The sequence below is a fragment of the Triturus cristatus genome, chromosome 8 (assembly GCF_964204655.1).
Source record: "Triturus cristatus chromosome 8, aTriCri1.1, whole genome shotgun sequence".
Taxonomy (NCBI): domain Eukaryota; kingdom Metazoa; phylum Chordata; class Amphibia; order Caudata; family Salamandridae; genus Triturus; species Triturus cristatus.
This window is the reverse complement of record NC_140591.1, coordinates 221,639,695-221,658,574: the sequence shown is the minus strand read 5'-3', so window position 1 is coordinate 221,658,574 and position 18,880 is coordinate 221,639,695. Positions and strand designations below refer to the sequence as shown.

At 42.8% G+C, this 18,880-nt stretch overlaps 2 protein-coding genes across 2 annotated transcripts in view; both read right to left on the bottom strand.

Moving 5' to 3' along the window:
- LOC146801873 (pannexin-1-like) overlaps positions 1–18,880 on the bottom strand; it is an 88,859-nt gene that overhangs the window by 14,757 nt on the left and 55,222 nt on the right. Inside the window, exons 3-5 of the mRNA XM_085624059.1 lie at positions 14,671–14,891; positions 9,900–10,543; positions 5,725–5,805 (exon numbers count right to left, since the gene is read on the bottom strand). Coding sequence (XP_085480185.1) covers positions 5,725–5,805; positions 9,900–10,543; positions 14,671–14,891 — 946 coding nt within the window. The remainder of the gene's footprint in view (positions 1–5,724; positions 5,806–9,899; positions 10,544–14,670; positions 14,892–18,880) is intronic.
- Positions 2,926–4,673, bottom strand: LOC146801874 (uncharacterized). The gene is made up of 2 exons (XM_085620652.1): positions 4,441–4,673; positions 2,926–4,036 (listed from the first exon to the last, which is right to left on the bottom strand). Exons 1-2 carry the CDS (start codon positions 4,671–4,673, stop codon positions 2,926–2,928), a joined length of 1,344 nt encoding a protein of 447 aa, XP_085476778.1.

The following is an 18,880-nucleotide window of genomic DNA, read 5'->3' as shown; positions in this document are numbered from 1 at the left end:
TGTATCCCTCGTGGGAACCGTGCAACTCGAACCCCTGTGCACCATGTACATTTGCAGCAGCATATGCTTTTTGGCGACCCCTGAGGCTGTGCTTTGGGCTGCTTGTAGTCCTGATCCCGAGCAGTATTGCCACTGAAGATTTCCGGCCTACACTCCACGAGTGTTCCGTGGGCTGGTACTTTGTGATTCAGATCGAGGTTCCTTCGCCATCCCTGGTCCGTCGACCTGTCCTCGTGAAGGTAACTTCGACTTTCCATGGGCTTTCCTGGTTGCTCCAGACGTGCCCTGACTCTCCGTTAGCTTGGAGAGTCCCCAGGACCTTGCTGGTCCTCACCGAAGCATCTTGCCTCTGCCCGCATGGGTTGCAGTTGCCAAGGCTTGTTGGTGTTCAATCCGGACACTGACCCCCAGCACTCAACATCCTTCATGGGACAGCTCACCGCCGGACTTTGGTCATCGTCGACATATCCTGGTCCCCGTGGCTGCAGAGTCAAGCTTCACCTCTTCTCACCTGAAACACTCGACATCGGTGGGCATTCGTCTATTGTGCCCCTGGTCACTGTGAAGTGACGCAGACTCTGTCCCCTCTGCTTTCAGGTTCTTCTCAGCCCCGATCCAGGCTTGGATCACACCGGACACATTCCATCTCCCCGGCAGCAGCACTTCCTCGCATCACGCCATTGAAATCAATGAGCGTTTCCGACACCACTTGACCCCTATGCACCCGGCTCCTCTGGGATAGGTAACACAGGTACCTCGGTACTCTCAAGGGTGCTGGCCTTAGAACCATCTATGTTCCAAAGGGTTTGCTTGAAGTCCTCTCCGAAGTATCCTTAATCTTTAAATTTCCAGCCGCGACTTTCCCATAGAGTTGTACGGAGCTCGCGCCTGTGTTCACATACTGCACCCGTCCTCCGTGGGTCCCTGTGTCACTACGTTGGGTGGTTCCTTGGGGTCCCAGAGATTCTACGTGCTCTAGGCACTGCGTCATGGTTGCTATACCACTTTCTTAGTATATGGTTTGGTCTCCCCCTGGAGCCCACTGGGTATTGTGCTATTTACTGTCATTCTACTGATTTAATATTGTGTGCTTTGTTCTCTAATCTCATAAAGAGGTTAGTAGAGAGTGTTTAGTAATAAATACATGTGTTATATATTCCTTGTGTGGTTCTCCTTTCATTTGGTCATTCAGGAGGTTATAAACTGGTAAAACAAGCTGCTTTACATTCCTTCGAGATTTAGCGTGAAGGCTGCTCTCCATAGCTACCACTAGGATAGCTTTCAATAAAGGTTGTCTTTAACCTAATCATCAATAATGGTTGTTTGGACTGGTACAAGGTGCCCCCTTTAATTAGTGGTCAGCATATACCAGGCCAACTTCTCACACTAGACATCTGCGCTCCTCCGCACAACTCTTGGCTCATGTGCTTCGCTTCCGGAGGCAAAGGTTGGGGGGCAGCTCCCTTGGCTTGAAAGCAGCCCTAGCCTGGAATCTGCTGCCGGTCACTCTACGGAGCATTCAGGACCCCACTCTCTTTAAGAGAAACCTTAAAACATTTCTATTTGTTTAAATTTGATCTCTCCACTCCTCTAAGGTTCGCATCGGGACACTCCTCGTAGTATCCATGCGCGCTATAAATAAAAATAAAATAACATGACATAACATAGATGAACTTGAAACGCTTTCAGCGCCAGAAAATTTGCTAGCAGTTCTAGGTGATTTATACGAAGTTGTTTCTGCTGCAAGCTCCATATGCCCTGAATTGTGTGGGTTTGAAGATGTGCTCCCCAACCTGTCAATGATGCGTCTGCTGTTAGTACTATTTGTGGAACCGAGTCGCTGAAGAGCCACCCTATTAAAAGGTTTTGTGTGTTCCACCACTGCATAGAGTGATGGGTGCGGCAGTCTACCTACACTAGATATGATAACAGACGCTGAGCCTAGTTTCATTGACTTGCTAAGCATTCCTGTAGGGGACACATTTGAAGTCTTGCGTAAAGGACTATTAGAATGCAAGTCACCATCATTCCCAGTAACTGCATGAACACACGAGCTGGTAAGGAGTGTTGAGGCTGAAACTGAGACAGCAGTACTTGTATATTCCGGACCCTGGCTGGAGTTGGGTATGCTATAGCTTTTTGTGTGTCTATAGTAGCTCCTAGATATGCTTGAGTGTTGGCCGGTTGGAGATGGGATTTGGACAGATTTACATTAAATCCCAGTTCGTGGAGCAATTGCACAGATTTTGTGTGTAGCGTAGACAGCTGTTGTGCGAGCTGGCCTTCATGAGCCAGTCATCTAAGTATGGGAAGACATGAACATGTCTTCGTAGATGGGCTGCGACCACTGCTAAGCATTTTGTGAAAACCCTGGGTGCTGTTGTTACTCCGAATGGGAGCACCTTGAATTGATAATGCTGGCCTGTTTCCACGAACCTGAGGTATTTGCGGTGTGGAGGATGTATTGGGATATGAAAGTAGGCGTCCTTTAAATCCAGAGTGGAGAGAAAGTCAACTTGCTGAAGGAGCGGAAGCACTTGTTGGAGTGTTACTATATGAAAGTGGTCCGACTGAATGTACAGATTTAGTTCTCTGAGGTCTAATATAGGCCTTTTTGGGAGTCCTTTTTGGGAATTAGAAAGTAGAGGGAGTATACACCTGCCCCTTGATATTGTAAAGGGACCGGTTCTATTGCACTTTTCTGCAACAAGAGAGAACCTCTTGCTTTAGAAGGGTAAGATGTTCTTGTGACATGAGGTGTGACCTTGGAGGAATGTTTGGTGGAGTGTTTGTAAGCTCCAGGCAGTAACCAGATTGGATTATTTGTAGAACTCATTTGCCTGATGTAATCGTATTCCAAATGGGTAGAAATTGGGAAAGCCATCCCCTGACAGGAGTGGAATGAATAGGGGTATGGAAAATAAGTCACTGTTTGGTGTTTGCAGGGGAAGTGTGTGTTGAATTACCTCTGCCACTTCCCTTTCCATTGTTTCCTCTATATCCACTTCTAATGTAACCTCTTGAAGTGGGTGACTGATTATTGCCTTCGTAAGAGGAGGAGGGGTTTTCTGTAGCTATATTTTTGGAGCCACCCCTGTAGAACGAGCGACGAAAGGATCCTCTGTTGGAAGGCGATTGTAAGGCCCCCATGGACTTTGCAACATCAGTATCCTTTTTCATTTTTTCCAGTAATGTATCAATAGCTGGACCAAAGAGGTGTTCTTTGTCAAATGGTTGGTTAAGAATAGAGGCATGCACCTCATGTTTAAATCCTGAAATTCTTAACCAAGCATGCCTACGAAGCAGCACGCTAGTATTTACTGCCCGCACTGCTGTGTCTGCTACATCAAGTGCACATCTGATAGAGGTATTAGTTATTAGTTTACCCTCTTGAATAAGGTCACTAGCTCTAGACTTATGATCATCAGGAAGAAATTCCATGAGCTTCTTGAGCTCATCATAATGAGCTCTGTCATATCTCGCTAATAGTGCTTGAGCATTGGCAATGCGCCAATGATTAGCTGATTGTGATGCTACCCTTTTGCCCGAAGAATCAATTAATTTGGACTCTTTATCAGGAGGAGGGGCTTCACCTGTGGTTTGTGAATTAGCTCTCTTATGAGTGTTAGAAACTACAAGAGAGTCCAAGGGCAACTGGCCTTTAATATATACAGGGTCAGTAGGTGCAAATTTATACTTTTTCTCTACCCTGGGAGTGATGACTCTTGTTCTTACAGGGTCTTTAAAGATGCCATCACCATGTTTAAGCATACCTTTTAGCATTAGTAATGTTTGGGTAGCCCTCTGAGATGAACTTAGGGTTTTAAACAAAAAGTCTTCCTCTGAAGCCTCTTTATGTAGCTTTACCCCATGATACTGTGCAGCTCTGTTAAGGAGCTCAATATATCCAATATTATCTTCTGGATGAGAAGGTCTGGATGGATATAAGTCTGGGCCATTATCTGGTTGAGGGTCAGCGTCATACTGATCCCATGGGTCAGTATCTAGTGGTGCATAGTCATCTGCATACCCATCACTTGTTTGGCAAGAATATGTCCAGTTTGTGGATTAATCACAATTTCCTTTTGTTTTGGATCCGAAGGTAGAACATCAGTCTGAGGGTATTTTGTTGAACTGCTTTCTTTAGATGCCTGTTTCAGCGTTGAAAGTTTTGGCTCCGGTGTTTTCCGCTCAGAAGATTTTGCCTTAGTTAACACTGACACCAGAACGTGTTGCGATTTCGACGCCAAAGGTTTCGGTTCTGCACCAGAGTGAGGACGGGTAGAGCTTGAGCTGGAAGGTTGTTGTTTGTATCTTGCGCCGAGCACGAAGGCGGGCGATCAGAACTTTTCTGGGGGCCGACCTTGGCCCGAAGGCAGAGGAGGGACCAGAGCCTTTTTATGTAGGAGATGGTAGGGGGAAGGAAGTCTCTGTACTCACAATCCGTTGTCCCAGTGTGAGGTCTTCGGCATCGGAGTCAGCTTCAGACACGGAGATGTGCTCCTCCTCGCATTCGGATTCCTGCACATGGGATTCTTCATGTTTGGAGTGGTCCCCGACAAGATCCAGGGCTGGGCTGCTTTGTTGGCGCATATCGTGACGTCAAGCCCGACGGTCACAAAGTGTCTTTTTTGATCGAAACGACCGACACGCGTCACAGTCTTTCTCGTCATGTTCCGGGGATAGGCAAAGGTTGCGCACTTCGTGCAAGCCGATGCGCGGAAACTTAGTGCGATACCCAGGGCAGAACTTGAATGGAGTCCATTTCATCAACTGCTGTTGACACCAGCACCGGTAGGCCTAACGGCCTTCCACGAATCTTCCGATCGAAGGCTTTCGAGTGTAGACGATACGCAGAGAAAGGGAAACACGATCGATAAACAATACCGTCGTGGGTAGTGTCTTGCGCATCGAAGGGGGCCTGAAGAACGGTGCCGAATCGGAGCGCAACAATTCACATTAGAACCCAATGGCGGAAAAAAATTATCTAACAATGGAGTCGATGCCCATGCGCAGTAAGGAGGAGTCACCTACCTTGTGACTGGAAAGACTTCTTCGCAGAAAAACAAGGGGCAAACATCCAGACCCAACACTAGATGGAGATCTATGCACAGCATATGATCTACAGCTCAAATGCCTCGATCAGATATTTCTCCTCATTACGCCTTACCTGGGGAGGCGTAGCATTTTGACGAAGTCCCAGGTTTACCACTGATGGTAAATCTGGGAATGCGGAAAAATCCTTGGGTGGTGCATGGGTACACCCATGCACCACACATATAACGCCTCGCTGGGGCAGAGTAGTGCAAAGCATCAATTTGTGCGGCGTCTCATTCCTCTGGACTTATCAAGCCACGCAAGGTGGCCTTGCTTGGCAAATCTAACGTGATAGTTGTGGCACTCTTGCGCCCTGTTGCATGGTGTAGGGGTGGCGCAACTCCTACATAAATATGCCCCTATAGAATAAGCTCTCTGGGGAAGTCTTTAGGAAAGGAATGTCACCAATATAGTTAATTTGTGGTGGAGTGGGTGAGCAGTTCAGAGACAATAAATCTACCATTAATAAATAAATATGCTACTGAGGGATTATAGATCCTAGTCCAAATGAAAACACCTTTTCCGTATCAACACTGTGCTGTCCTAAAAAAGAACCTACTCTGGTGACAAGTTCCTCCTATAACCAAAATGTGTTTCTTGAAAAAACAATGTTGAACCCTTATTCACCTTTATGCGATGCTTCATCATTGGGTCCACTCTTCGCCTTGGTCACAACGCTTTGTGGGATGATCAAGACCTCTTGAATAGCTGTTGGATGAGAATGGAGAGGGTTTACAGTATCACTATGGTTATTTGTGGTGAAAACTATTCGACATTGAGGGTGGGTGTTTTAAAATGTTGTAATAGAAGTACCTTTGTATCATGAGGTTAAAGACTAAATTAACCGAAGGCTATTAGGACTCTAGATTCATTGTCAGCAGCTTTCTGCACGTCAGTTGCCTAAAAAGGTAATGATTATAAATCAGGACAAACCCATGGTGTGGAAATCCATGTACCTACTAGTGTAATGTTATGTGCGTGGGGAAGTAAAGAATGCTGGTACAGAATCTGTTGGAAATCAAAACAGGTCTGCTTTGTCCTTGTATTATTTTAAATAAATACTTTTTATTTTTTTGCATTATGCAACCAAAAAAAACATGCAATTCTTTAACAATAAGTTCTCATGGTGGATAACTATTAGCAGACCTGCCTATGGTAGAGTTACAGCTCTTGGATTGAATGATCTATTCGATTTGAGCAGCCCCCATACTGAGCAAGTTGTTTAATCCAGCTTATTTTGTAATTATTTGGAAATTATACCACTAATGATCCCATACACAACTCCAAATCTAATGATGTTGATGCAGACATCCTTGTGCTTTGTAAATTGGTTTATCTAAACATGAATATCTATACAGTATTCTTCTTTAGGAGGGTCTCTTTCTGACCTCCAGTATTTTGCTTTACCCCTTTTGTCCAACAATGCCCATACCTATCAGCAGTGCTTAATTTGTAAAATATTAAGTGCCGGGGATCTGACCAGGAGGCTACTGCAGCTTGCACCACCCATCTTCCTTGTCATCGCTGCCAAAACAACTACTAACCATCTCTCTCGCATGTAAATGCGACAGTTCAGATTATTCCAGGTCTCCAAAGCTAAAGGAATGGCTGGGGAGGCAGGTATTAGTATTTCTTTAATGTATATTGTTTTCCTAAACAACTGTTATACTGCTCATCTCTAAATTACATGAGCAGCGCCACCTTGTGGCAGACTGCCCTAAGTGTGGTGTTGACAATTAGGTGCCGGTGCTGAGCACCGGAAACCAATTAACTGCCGGTGCTCAGCACCGGAAAAGCTCCGGCTCAAATTAAGCACTGCCTATCAGCATCCTATCATCCCATATCCTTCCTATCCTGTCCAAAACACCCATTAGCATATGAGAGAAAGGTCTAGGGGTACAACCAATGTTTGTATGAGGGTATTTGTGATTTATTCCCAGTATTTTTAGGTCTACCATTAGCCGAAACCTTTTGATTTTACTAAAAGGATATATATAATGTACTTACTTATAGGGGCTTTCAACCAGCCCTCTTCATCCATTGGTCTGTAGTGTCATTCACATTTTTCTTCCACCCATCAAAGCATACAGCATGGGTCAGCCCACTTCAGCCATTGGCTAACATCACTCTGAATGACAGTATTCTTCCCATTTACAAGGAGCACATTCACATACAATGACCTGAAAATATGGAGAGTCTATCAGGCTGACCTTTTGTCAGCCTGACAGACACTCTTCATGTCTGCAAAAAGGTGGAGGGGGGCAGGGTCACTCTGTCCTTCAGGACGGGCCACCCCTGGTTCCCTTAAGTGCCACTGACTATTTGGCAAAATGTGCTTTTAGAGACCCAAAAATATATTTTTCTTATAGACAATGTTTTTTATTTCAGATCGATGTGGGTCCGGCAACTTCTCCAACAATAAAGTTTTGCAAAAACCAGGTGTGAATTAGTGTGTGTTTGCTGTGAACGGGTGTGTGTATGTGCTTGTAAATGGTGGGTGTATGTGAGCATGCTTGTGAATGTAAGAGTGTGAGTAAGTGTGAATGTAAATGGGTGAATGTGAGTATGTATGTGTATGCAAGTGTGGTCCGCCTGTCCCTATTTCAGTCGGCTCAAATCACTAGCCAACACTGGCAAAAACCTTAACAAAACAAAGCCAAAAGGCTGGCGGTAATTGCTAGACCTATTGAGTTTCTAACGCTTGTTTATTAATAGGACAATTCCAAGTCATATGAGGAAAATTCCCTTCACTTTGGTGATATCTATAACAGTCAGTTCATGAGCTCTACTGAGGTGTAATAGATTCTGTGACTTAACCAGTCAGGCCAGTGTTTGTGGAGCCATCAATACCTCCCTCCAGATTGCTAAATTTCCCTAAGTCTTCCTCCATTTGTCCCTCAGATTCGAAGGGTATTAGGAGTGTTTCACATTAGTGTTATTTTTCTTTTGGAGATAAGTTCCTTCTTCAAGTCTCTCAATCAGAATCTGGCCTGTAAGGGACTATACTTTGGGAGAAGCTCTAGGCAAATTTGACTCCCTTCTAGTGCATGTCTGAGTTGCAGGTATTTTGTAAAATTGTAGTTGATGTGGTGAACTCTTAATATGATCTTACCCTATATGTTGCTTAGAGTAGGTATTCACATGCTTTGAAACCTGTGAGCTGAGCGGTATGTTATAGACTGCTACTCCTACTCATGTGCTATGTCTTCCTCTCGAGTGGGCCCGCCACACTTCGACGGGCACCTTACTTTTTACATATTTACTTAAAATGTTGCCAATTGCCTCAGCTCCACAGCCTGAGATATGTTGTCGGTGTCTGAATGGCCATTATTGGTTTAATTTGACATTTACTTAGCAATAACCCTTTTTTGTCCACTTGAAGTGTGCATATGTTTCCAAATATTCAAAAATCCATTGGCTGCAACTTGATTGAATAGAAACCATCTGTAACTGGTCATCTGAAACTTCCACAAGATAGCAATGGCAGACAAAAAATATGAAAAGGAAATAGGGAAAACATGTGCTAGAGATCAGCTGGGCAAACAAGAAAAATGTAGGAGCCTATATGGTTTGAACAGCTACTCTGGCTGTTGTTCGTGGAAAAGAGCAACATTCTATATCAGGAACTGAATACAGAAGTCCTCATGTTGTTGGTGTAGGTCACAGAACACCACTGGGGCAAATCAGGGTCACCAGCCCATTTCTCTAGATAAGTGATCGACATGACACAGTCAAGCAGCTCCCGGCACTCCTTACTCTATGGTGACCTGGAACTCTGCACAGTAGCTTCTGCAGAGCATAGATGTCTGCACTGCTGGACCATATCATGGAGGAGGCTAAAGAAATTACAGTCTTGGGTCTGTATTGTGGAATGAAGATGGAGTTAAAGGCAGGGACACAAAAGCATCCAACCCAGAGAGCTCCTATACAAGTGCATCACATATGGCATATTTTGACTAAAAAGTTGTAGAGATCTATCTGACCCCTTCTGGGCTATGTTGGAGAGGATACGGCCTATAGGGAGATGAGATCCAAATGTGGCGGCCCTGCCTCTACCTACAGATCTTTTGAAAGGAAATTCTTAACCACTTGAGGGGGGGGGGGGGAAGTGCTAGTTTACTTGTTACGGCCAGATCCAGCTATAATCTTACTCCTGCTGAGGCTATAAATGTCTCATTGAATCGGACTGGTGTATCACCATTCATACGATCCAAGCGCCAATACAGTCAATCTCTCGAAAATAGAAACTGGAGGTCATGCTGATGATACACAAATTGGCAGTGAAACTGTGGTCTCTCCTGGTGATGCAGAAATTGACTTGGCAACTCAATGCCATGTGCAACAGATGAGAACAGACCCAGAGACCATTGGTGGATTATCTCTTGGCGCAGTTGCTGGTCCTGGGCTGCCTGAGATCCTTGAGAGCCTTGAGGCTGGAACACTACTGGATGCTGATGAGCGATAGTTGTCCATTTTAGAAGTGCAAGCCAAGTGGAATAAGTCATACCGTGTGGAATCTCTGTAGAGATTTCTGTCACCCACCCAGGGGCGGGTGGTGGTTTTGGGGATTATACCCGTTATGCAGTTTTCTTTTGTTGGAAGCACAGGCTCGTTGTGTCAGATATGACTGGTTTTATCTACAAATGCCAATAAAATGCCTTTGGAATAAAGATAGGGGTGCAATAGGAACATACATTACCATAAGTCTAGTCCTTCAGGCCCAGCTTACTATTCCGTTACAATTCATAAAAGGAAAACATCCTATCCTACTGTTACACTTCATCCTACATCTTTCACCTTACCTTTCAGGTCAATTTTATTTTCAGAAGCCGTTCCAGTTTTCTGCTCAATGTTAAGTTTTGCATCCATCTTTAGCGTTCCTAAGCGGGTTAGCATTTGAACAGTGTCGAATATTTGTCCCCTGCCTTTAATATTCTCTAGAACCTTGAGGCATTTGTAGGAAGTAAGCTCACTAATGTTTTCTTCAAGGTACAGGAGAAAGAGACTCAAGTCATCGTAAAACTCTGAATGGAACTGAAGGACATCGAACGCAGGTAGAACTTCATACACTTTGAGCACATCAGACTTCTTTCTGAATGGCATGTATATACTGAAGAGGACCATAGGCATCAGAATCACATACACAATTAAGTTAATATAGCTGAGAAGCTGGAAGACTCCAACTGCAATAAGTTTGCATTGAATTAATGGAGGAAGCGAGGTGTCATTCTTTAAGATCCCAGATCTGATGTTGCAGGTGAACTCATCAGTCAAAGAGAACACACTGATGTAAAATCCTAAATAGATGCACGCCAGCAGGATAACAAGGAACGTCAACAATCGACAGAAGAGATACTTGAATATTAGATTCCGGGAACCTTTCTTCGTCTTCAGATACTGCTCCACCAAGGGATATTTAGAGTGGCTTTCTGATATTTCCCATAAACTAAAGAAATAAGAAAAGAAAGTTATTAGACGATATGCAAACTTTATTTACTATGACATAGACACATTTGCGAGGTTCAAAAATGTTAATCAATGTCTATTTTTTATTAAAATACTGTATTTCAGATTTTCTTAACAATAGTATATAGCAGGCAAAAGTCAACTAGATAAATCTATTATAATGTAATAATCTATATAACCCATAAAAGAGATACCATCAGGATTAAATATGACCAGAGAAAAAGACATAGTTCAAGCATAAAAGTAATCGAAAGCTAACCACACATCATCATATCAGTACATTTGTCTCAGTTTATAGCTTTAAGTTAAAGCTCAATTTACCCAAACATCGAAAATCAAATCTTTTGTGTTGGGAAGCTGTGGTCACTGTCCGCTGCTTATGGATGTGGGACAGATATGCCGGTATAGGATATGAGCATACGGCAAGCGAGAGAAGGCGCTATAGCTTGTAACATTATCTCCATTATTAGAAGGGAGCTTGGGCATGGAGTAGTGGGGCCGTGGGGGTGCTGAGGTCTGATTTGTTGACTCTGCATAGTGTGGACAGAACTTACAGTGGTATATAAATTGGTAGAATAAAGAAAGCGATTTGGCCAAATTGGGGATTGCAGGTCAAATCTGTCATCTGGTTCTGTGTATGTACATTATAATTCAGAAGGGAAGAATAACCAAGGACAAGGATGGACAAGGATGGAGCACAGTGAACATGGAATACAGAACTCAGTCCTGCAAAAGATGACTACTGGAAGGAGTATGTATAGTAGAATCTGGAGGGAGAGGCAAGAACAGTATGGGGGGCCTGTATCAGCTGAAGGTAGAGGCAAAAGCTGAACTACTTAACCCATAATTATTTTAGTACATACTTCATTTTAATTAACAAAGAGCAAGTACTTTTAGTGATCTGCAGGTAAAACTCAGAAATGTGCATGACTGGAAAGTTCAGTCTATTAATCAGTTTTTAAATTGAATTCAAACCTCTTTTGGGATTGTTATGGCATTTATTGAGAACTAGTCTTTGGTGCTGAAACAGGCACACTGCAATCAAGATACTCTTACAATATCCTGCAGGAAATAAGCACAAGTCTGTTGTCTAGTCTGAACCCACCATTATGGTGCACAGGTCGCATCGGTCAGGAGTTTTTTTTTTTTTGCATCACTTCTCTTGTGTAGATGTAGGGATTTTACTACTATGCTTAGAGATGATTAGAAACTACATACAAACTGAATGTTTTGATTTCTTCCAGTTCAAGGGAGGTGGACCTAGCTCATATCTGTCCTCTATTCGGGGCCTAACAGGTGAGCGGTTCTTCCGACCAAAGGCAGTCAATTGTATTCCTATGATCTTTATGCAAACCCTTAAATATTTTGCTTGTATGAACCTCAACTTTAGGCCCCTTTTGAGGCTTAAGAGGTGTATACCTGACTTGTTCCTCATGTGATCCTGTGAAATGGATCCATTCTTCTATGTACAAACTAGTAGGATTACAAAAATAGGCATATTTGTGCAATGAACGTGAATACTGTACAATACATAAAGTGAATTAATGTAGCACCTTACACTGTTTACATCTGCACAGGACATTGTGAATTGTATAGACCACTATAAATCTATGCAATGCAGAGACCTATATCTACAGATCTAGAGATTATGTTAATTTGGCATAGAGTGGTAAATCTGGAGATGCTAGTTTGGATGAGTCCTTTATCCAGATAAGTAAAACATGCAAACTCAAAATGTATGAGATATGTGCTAGAACTAGGGTAGACATTCGGAGACAGCAATGGAACAGGAGGACTGTACACAAATGGGGTTACCAACAATTAAGGAAGCACTGGACTTCAAAGAATTGAAATGTGGAAATAAACATATTACACTCTTGGTGACCATATTTCCTCTTTACTTGGGGCGCATGAATACCGGAAAACGGCAAGAATGGCTTCCTTTTTTACTGGGGTGACTAATGTTTGGTGGCAACTAACTCATAGTCAAGGAGCACAAGCGTTTTTACCATTGGAGGTGGCATTATACACCCAGCAGCCAAAAGCTTGAGGCAAGACTGTAATAACCTTATGGATGGAGCAAAAGCCTACATACCAGCCGAGTAGATCTCTACGATCGGGAGAGAAATCCCTTCTTGTGATTCCCCGTTTTAGGAAAGCTCGTACTGGTGGTAAAGCCTTTTTCTACCTAGCTCACTACTACTGGAATCAACTTTCTTTCCACCTTCAGAAATGTTCGAACTATCTTTCTTTTAGGAAACTTCCTCAAACTGAGCCCCTCTGGTCTGTGTCATCCTCCCGTTTAGCACATAGATACCCCTTCTGGGGTGATTCAGTCCCTTTATAAATTAAGGGCCCAATTCACAGAACTAACTTGAGACAAAATCTTAAACTTACTACCATTTTGGTATTCACAGAAGGCACTTTCTCATTTTGGTATTCACAGAAGGCACTTACTCATGAATGAGTAAGTGCCTTCTGTGAATACCAAAATTAGTACGTTGGTATTTACAGAAGGCACTTACTCATTAATGAGTAAATGCCTTCTGTGAATACCAAAATTAGTAAGTTACTCAAAATGAGTAAGTTACTCATTTTGGTATTCACAGAAGGCACTTACTCATCAATGAGTAAGTGCCTTGTGTGAATACCAAAATGAGTAAGTGCCTTCTGTGAATACCAAAATGGTAGTAAGTTTAGGATTTTGTCTTAAGTTAGATATGTGAATCGGGCCCTAAATAAATAAATACATACACTGTGTATTCTTTAAAGCACTGATGACAATTGGTCTAACAAACAGCTACGTTTTTAGACCAGACCTAAATCCCCAAGAGACTGTACGCAGGTAGGGGGCCCCAAAAAAAAGGTAGAACGTTTCATAAGCTGGGAAAAATAAATGTAGAGCTCTACACCTAGGATAATGCCAGAGGAGTAGATAATGGAAATAAGGCAAATATTATTGTTGGTAGACAGAAAGAGCAGGACATGTGGAACCCTACCAAATACAAAGTTCAAGTGAAAAGCAAGGGACTGTTAGGAAAGGAAACAAAACATGATAGCAAAAGGACGTAAAAAGTAACCCTGGGCGTAGTTCGCGTAGTAGCGCTATGCGGAGCTACGCAAAGTGCACTTCGCACTACGCAAGATACGCGTAGCACTACGCGAACTGCGTAGTGCACTGTTCGCGATGATTGCACAGTGCCGGATGCTTGTCCGCACTGTGCAATCATTGAAAAAGGCATCTTGCACAGTGCAAGCTGTCATTTTCTGCCGCTCGAGTAGATTTTTACTCGAGTGGCAGCTTTCTCAACGCAGACTGGCAGTCGAGAGCATACGTGACCACTCACAATGAGAAACCTGACCTCCCCACGTTGAGAATCTCGATGGGAGGTTTATTTTCCACGCTCGCGAATGGCAACTTGATGTTGCTGATCGCGAACGAGGAAAAAGTCTCGCCGGGATGTCATTTTGCTCGCTCGCGGTCGCCAACTTGACGTTGAGGACCGCGAGCGAGCAAAAAATGCCAACTACGCTACGCAACGCTACGCAACGCTACGCAACTTTGCACTGTGCTACATGCGATTCGCGTAGCGTGAAGTAGCACAAACTATGCAAATTTCGTGAGCGTAGCGTAGTTGTCCGCCCAGGGTTAGTAAAGATAAATGAGAACCGATTCAGTGATAGTCATCAATGAACTTTTGTCAGTGTTGTTGTTAGGGAAATAGAAGCTAGAAATTTCATAGACCCAGATTACCTCACAGAGCAATGCAAACCACAGTGTGCTATGGGTAAAAGGAGAGGAGACGGTGGGATAAACATGCAGCTGGACTACACGTGTTATTTCCGTCCCATGTAGGAGAACTAAAACCACTGTGTGTAATTACGTTTCTCAAACATAAAAAGCACCTTAACTTCCGCAAAATCTTTACATTAAATTAAATAAACCTAAACAAAAACCAGAGAATTAAACAAATTATGAACGTTGAAATAATTAATTAGAAACACCAGGGGAAAAGAAGCAGTGTGTTAATTTAAAATGAGGTCTTTAAAAACACTACGCACTGTGAAATTTGTATCTCAAAAAGAAAATAAAGCATAAAATCGTACCTCTGAGCAAGTTTTTCGATCACAGGAGATATGCTGGTACTGTCACCCTTATCACCTCCTTGGATGGTATTGGCAGCTTTCATAGCCCTGTTGTAGGCCTTGTCCAGCTCTTCCATAATGAATTTCAGATCAGCGGAAAGGTGTGGAGCGGCGGTAAAGCGCCAGATCAGAGACGGAAGGTACAAGAGGATTGCCACAAAGAAAAGAATATATGGAAAGAACTGCAGGTAGGAAGAAGCAAGAGCTGATCACATAAGGCAGGCTATAGAGAAAAGTACAATTCAACTATTTTACCAAGGGCACTTATTTGCAAGTTTCGATGCCTAGTTGTATCTTACTGTCTCATACTCCTGTAATCCAGGTCAAAAAGTCCTCCTTGGCCTTACTTACAGGGCACGCCCTGGACTATAAGGACTGCAGTGAAACTCACGCTCTGCCACTAAAAATGTGACATGGACGTTCGCCACATTGTCCCCAACGCTTAGGTCTGTACTACATGAGCTCCATTGTCCCACTACATTAATGACTTACACCTGTAAACATGTAGAAGGGAAGGCGAATTGATGGTATGCTATAATGGGCCAGATGTACGACCGTGGAAATAGCGCCTCACAAATTGCGAGTTTTTTGCGGCTCGCAATTTGCCATGTGCTATTTCAAATGTACACCAGTGTTTTTCACACTGTTAGTGATTCCCAATGGGGTCGCAAATTGAGAGGCTCATGAATATTAATGAGCCTCTTGCAATTTGCGACCCCATTGGGAATGGCAGTCCCTCCCAGTATGGTGGCCTGCTGGGCTCAGCAGACCACCATGTCTGGGACTAATTTTAAATAAAGCAGTTTTTTTAATGCAGCCCGTTTTCCTTAAAGAAACGGGATGCATTTAAAAAAAAAAAAATGAAACGTTTTCGTTTCATTTTTTTAGGGCAGGTAGTGGTCCCTGGGACCACTGCCTGCCCTTAAAAAAAATATTCCCCTGTATTTGCAAAGGAGGAGGGGTCCCCTGGGGACCCCTTCCCTTTTGCGAGTGCATTACCACCCTCTTGAAGAGGGTGGTAATTTGCGAGTGTTTTGCGACCGCAATTGCAGTCGCAAAACATTTGTACATGGGGTTGCGCTCGCTATTTGCAAACCCGTTTGCGCATGCAAAAACCGCCGTACATCTGACCAATGAGCTGAACGAATGACAGTACAAGACTGACTACAATAAGCATTTTAATCATACTTTCTGCAGTCTAGCTCTCTGTTCTAAAATATCAGACGTTTTTCTAAGGCTGACAACGCGCAGCCAGTACGTTGAAAAGAGGTCTTGACATATTTTTTTTTGTAAGTTTATTAGAGATTTAAACAGCGATACATAATGATAAAAAGAAAAAAATTAGCAAATATAATAAATATTGTAAAAAACAGGACGTAGTAAAAGTATTGTATACAGTAAGACAGATTACTTAAAAATCTAATGATAACAAAAACAATATATATCTACTGCTGCAGAAATAAAGATAGTATGTAATAAAACAGCATTGATAAGGTGTAATAAAGGGGAAGGAAATAAGGAAAAGGATGGGTGGACGAGAGGAGCAAAAATGTTAATCAATCTAATATGCAAATTTATATAGAACATATATAATAAACTGTAGACATATAAAACGACAAAACAGTACTTAATACAACAGTAAGCTCTATAGATATAAACAAAGGAAACTAGAGCATAGTAATTCAAAGCGGCTTTCATACAGCAGAAGGAGTTAAGAGTCGTTTACTGAAATGAAATGAAATGAAATGAGGATTTATTGAGCGCGATAGCTACCCTGAGGCGTCCTAGCGCTAGCAGACAGGTGGGTGACGGAAAATTAAAATGAATCAGTTTTGTTAAAAAGCAGAGTTTTCAACTGTTTACGAAAGGGGAGCAAATTGGGTTCGGATCGGAGATGAAGGGGCAGGGCGTTCCATAGTTTGGCCGAATTGTAGGAGAATAATCGGCCTCCACATCTAACTCTTGTGATCCTGGGGATAGTGGCAAGGAAAGAGGAAGTAGATCTGAGGTGTCTGTTTGGTATATAGGGAGTGGCCAGTGGATGATTTATGGGGGCACCGGCTTTCCAGTAGGCTCGATGAAAGATGCATAGGCTCTTAAATTCAATTCTTTGCTTCACTGGAAGCCAGTGAAGGTCTTTCAATCCGGGTTTAATTTAAAGTCGGCGGGGGGTCTGGAGGAGAGTGCGGGCTGCGCAATTTTGTATGACCTGGAGTTTGTGTAAAGTGGCCTGAGGGGCTCCCAGGTAGAGGGCATTCCCAAAATCGAGGCGAGACAAGATCAGACCTTGGATCATGGTCTGTCTTGCCTGAAAAGGTAGTAGAGGGAGAATTTTCCGAATGAGCCTGTGCAGGCCAAAACACGTGGCTGAGAGTTTGGTTGCTTGGCTGCTAAAGTTAAGAGACTTGTCAAGCCAGATGCCCAGGCTTTTGATGGAATCCTTGTTTAAGGGGGCGATTCCAAGGCAGGTGGGCCATAGGTGGTCGATGGTTGGGCTGGGGGGGTTACCCAGGAGCATTAGCTCGGTCTTGTCTCCGTTCAATTTGAGACAAGATGATGTCATCCATGAATGCACTGCTTCCAGACAATCTCTCATATGATTGGGAGAGGAGTGTGGCTGGTTGAGGGCTACGACTAGCTGAGTGTCGTCTGCATATGTAATTATTTTTATTCCGAAGGGACGTACAATCTCAGCTAGGGGGCTCATGTACACGTTAAAAAGTGTAGGGCTCAAAGAAGAGCCCTGTGGCACTCCGCACCCGAGCGGCCTGCTAGGGGAGATGGTTTCACCCTCAAAGACCCTGAATGAACGGCCTGATAAGAAGGAATTGAGCCAGTCCAGGGCATTCTCGGAGATTCCTAGGTTCGCGAGTCTTTGCAGTAAGATGGTGTGATTTACAGTGTCAAAGGCGGCACTTAGGTCAAGGAGGATAGCAAGTAAACTAGAATTTGATAGAAAAGTAGTAACTGGAATCCATCACATATCCCTCTTTATAACTAAGGAAATTGGGGAAGCAAAATTAGAGTCCAGTCTGTGATTGAAACACACAGCATGTCACCAAGATTGGGGAAGTAACATCATGCACATGTTTCCAATTAGATGTAATAAGTTGGAAAGCAGCAGCTAGTAGCAAGTCAATCAATTTGTGGCCTTGAGGAAATGTAGACCAGTCTAGGGCAATACTACCTAGAAAAATATTAGAAAATGAAAAAGGTATATTGAATTTAAAAACCATATCTGTATCCAAAATCGATTAAGGTGAGGACATTCCAAAAGCATATGTTTTAAGTCTGTGTTAGGGCAATGACAGGTCTAATAAGACTAGCCTGAATCTTTGGAAAAACAATTCATATTTATAGGAGTAAATAATAAAAAATGATATGGGAAATAAGAGTCTGTAATGTATTTGCAGCTATAGTAGATATATGAATTTTAAACGAAATTCTTTTCTACAAACTAACAGGCAACATTTTGATCAGTCTGTTTCCCATGCTAACTTGAGTTTTGATTTTGGCCTATCAGTGGAAGAGTGAATGAATTTATAAATAGAGGAGGCCTTAGGATTGGTGCATAATAATAAAAGTAAGTCCGCAGAAATGTGAGTAGAATTAGTTGGTTGAGACAATGTAGATATTAAATGGGTTAGAAATGAGCAAAGAAGCTCGTATTGTTTCAGAGAGTAGGAAGATAAGAGGAACTTATCTTGAATTGAGACAAGGCTAGGATTTGGTTGTTTCCAATGAGATGGGATACCAATTTGGATGCCTCTATCTCTTCAAGTTCTCCAATATACAGGGTGGTTATTCATTTGAATGTTAAGCCAAAGAGATTGTTGTAGAAAATTAGTAGCAGAGACGTGAGCAGAGGGAAATTAAGGAGATACAATACCGTGTGAAAAAGCAAGAATAGGAGTATGTAATTGGGAAATCTTTGTTGCAACTGACAATAATTCTGTGAAACAAATGGAGCAACTAACGATTTTTCTGAAAGAGGCTATAAAGGAGATTGGGAAGATCGGTTGACATGACACCACTGGGGCGACTGTTTTAAGGACAAAGCATGATGATACTGCTTGAAATTTGGGAATCTAAGGCCTCCTCCAGACTTAGTTTTCTTTAACGTTGATAAGGCTATTCGAGGCACTTTCTCTTTCCATATAATTTTTTAGAG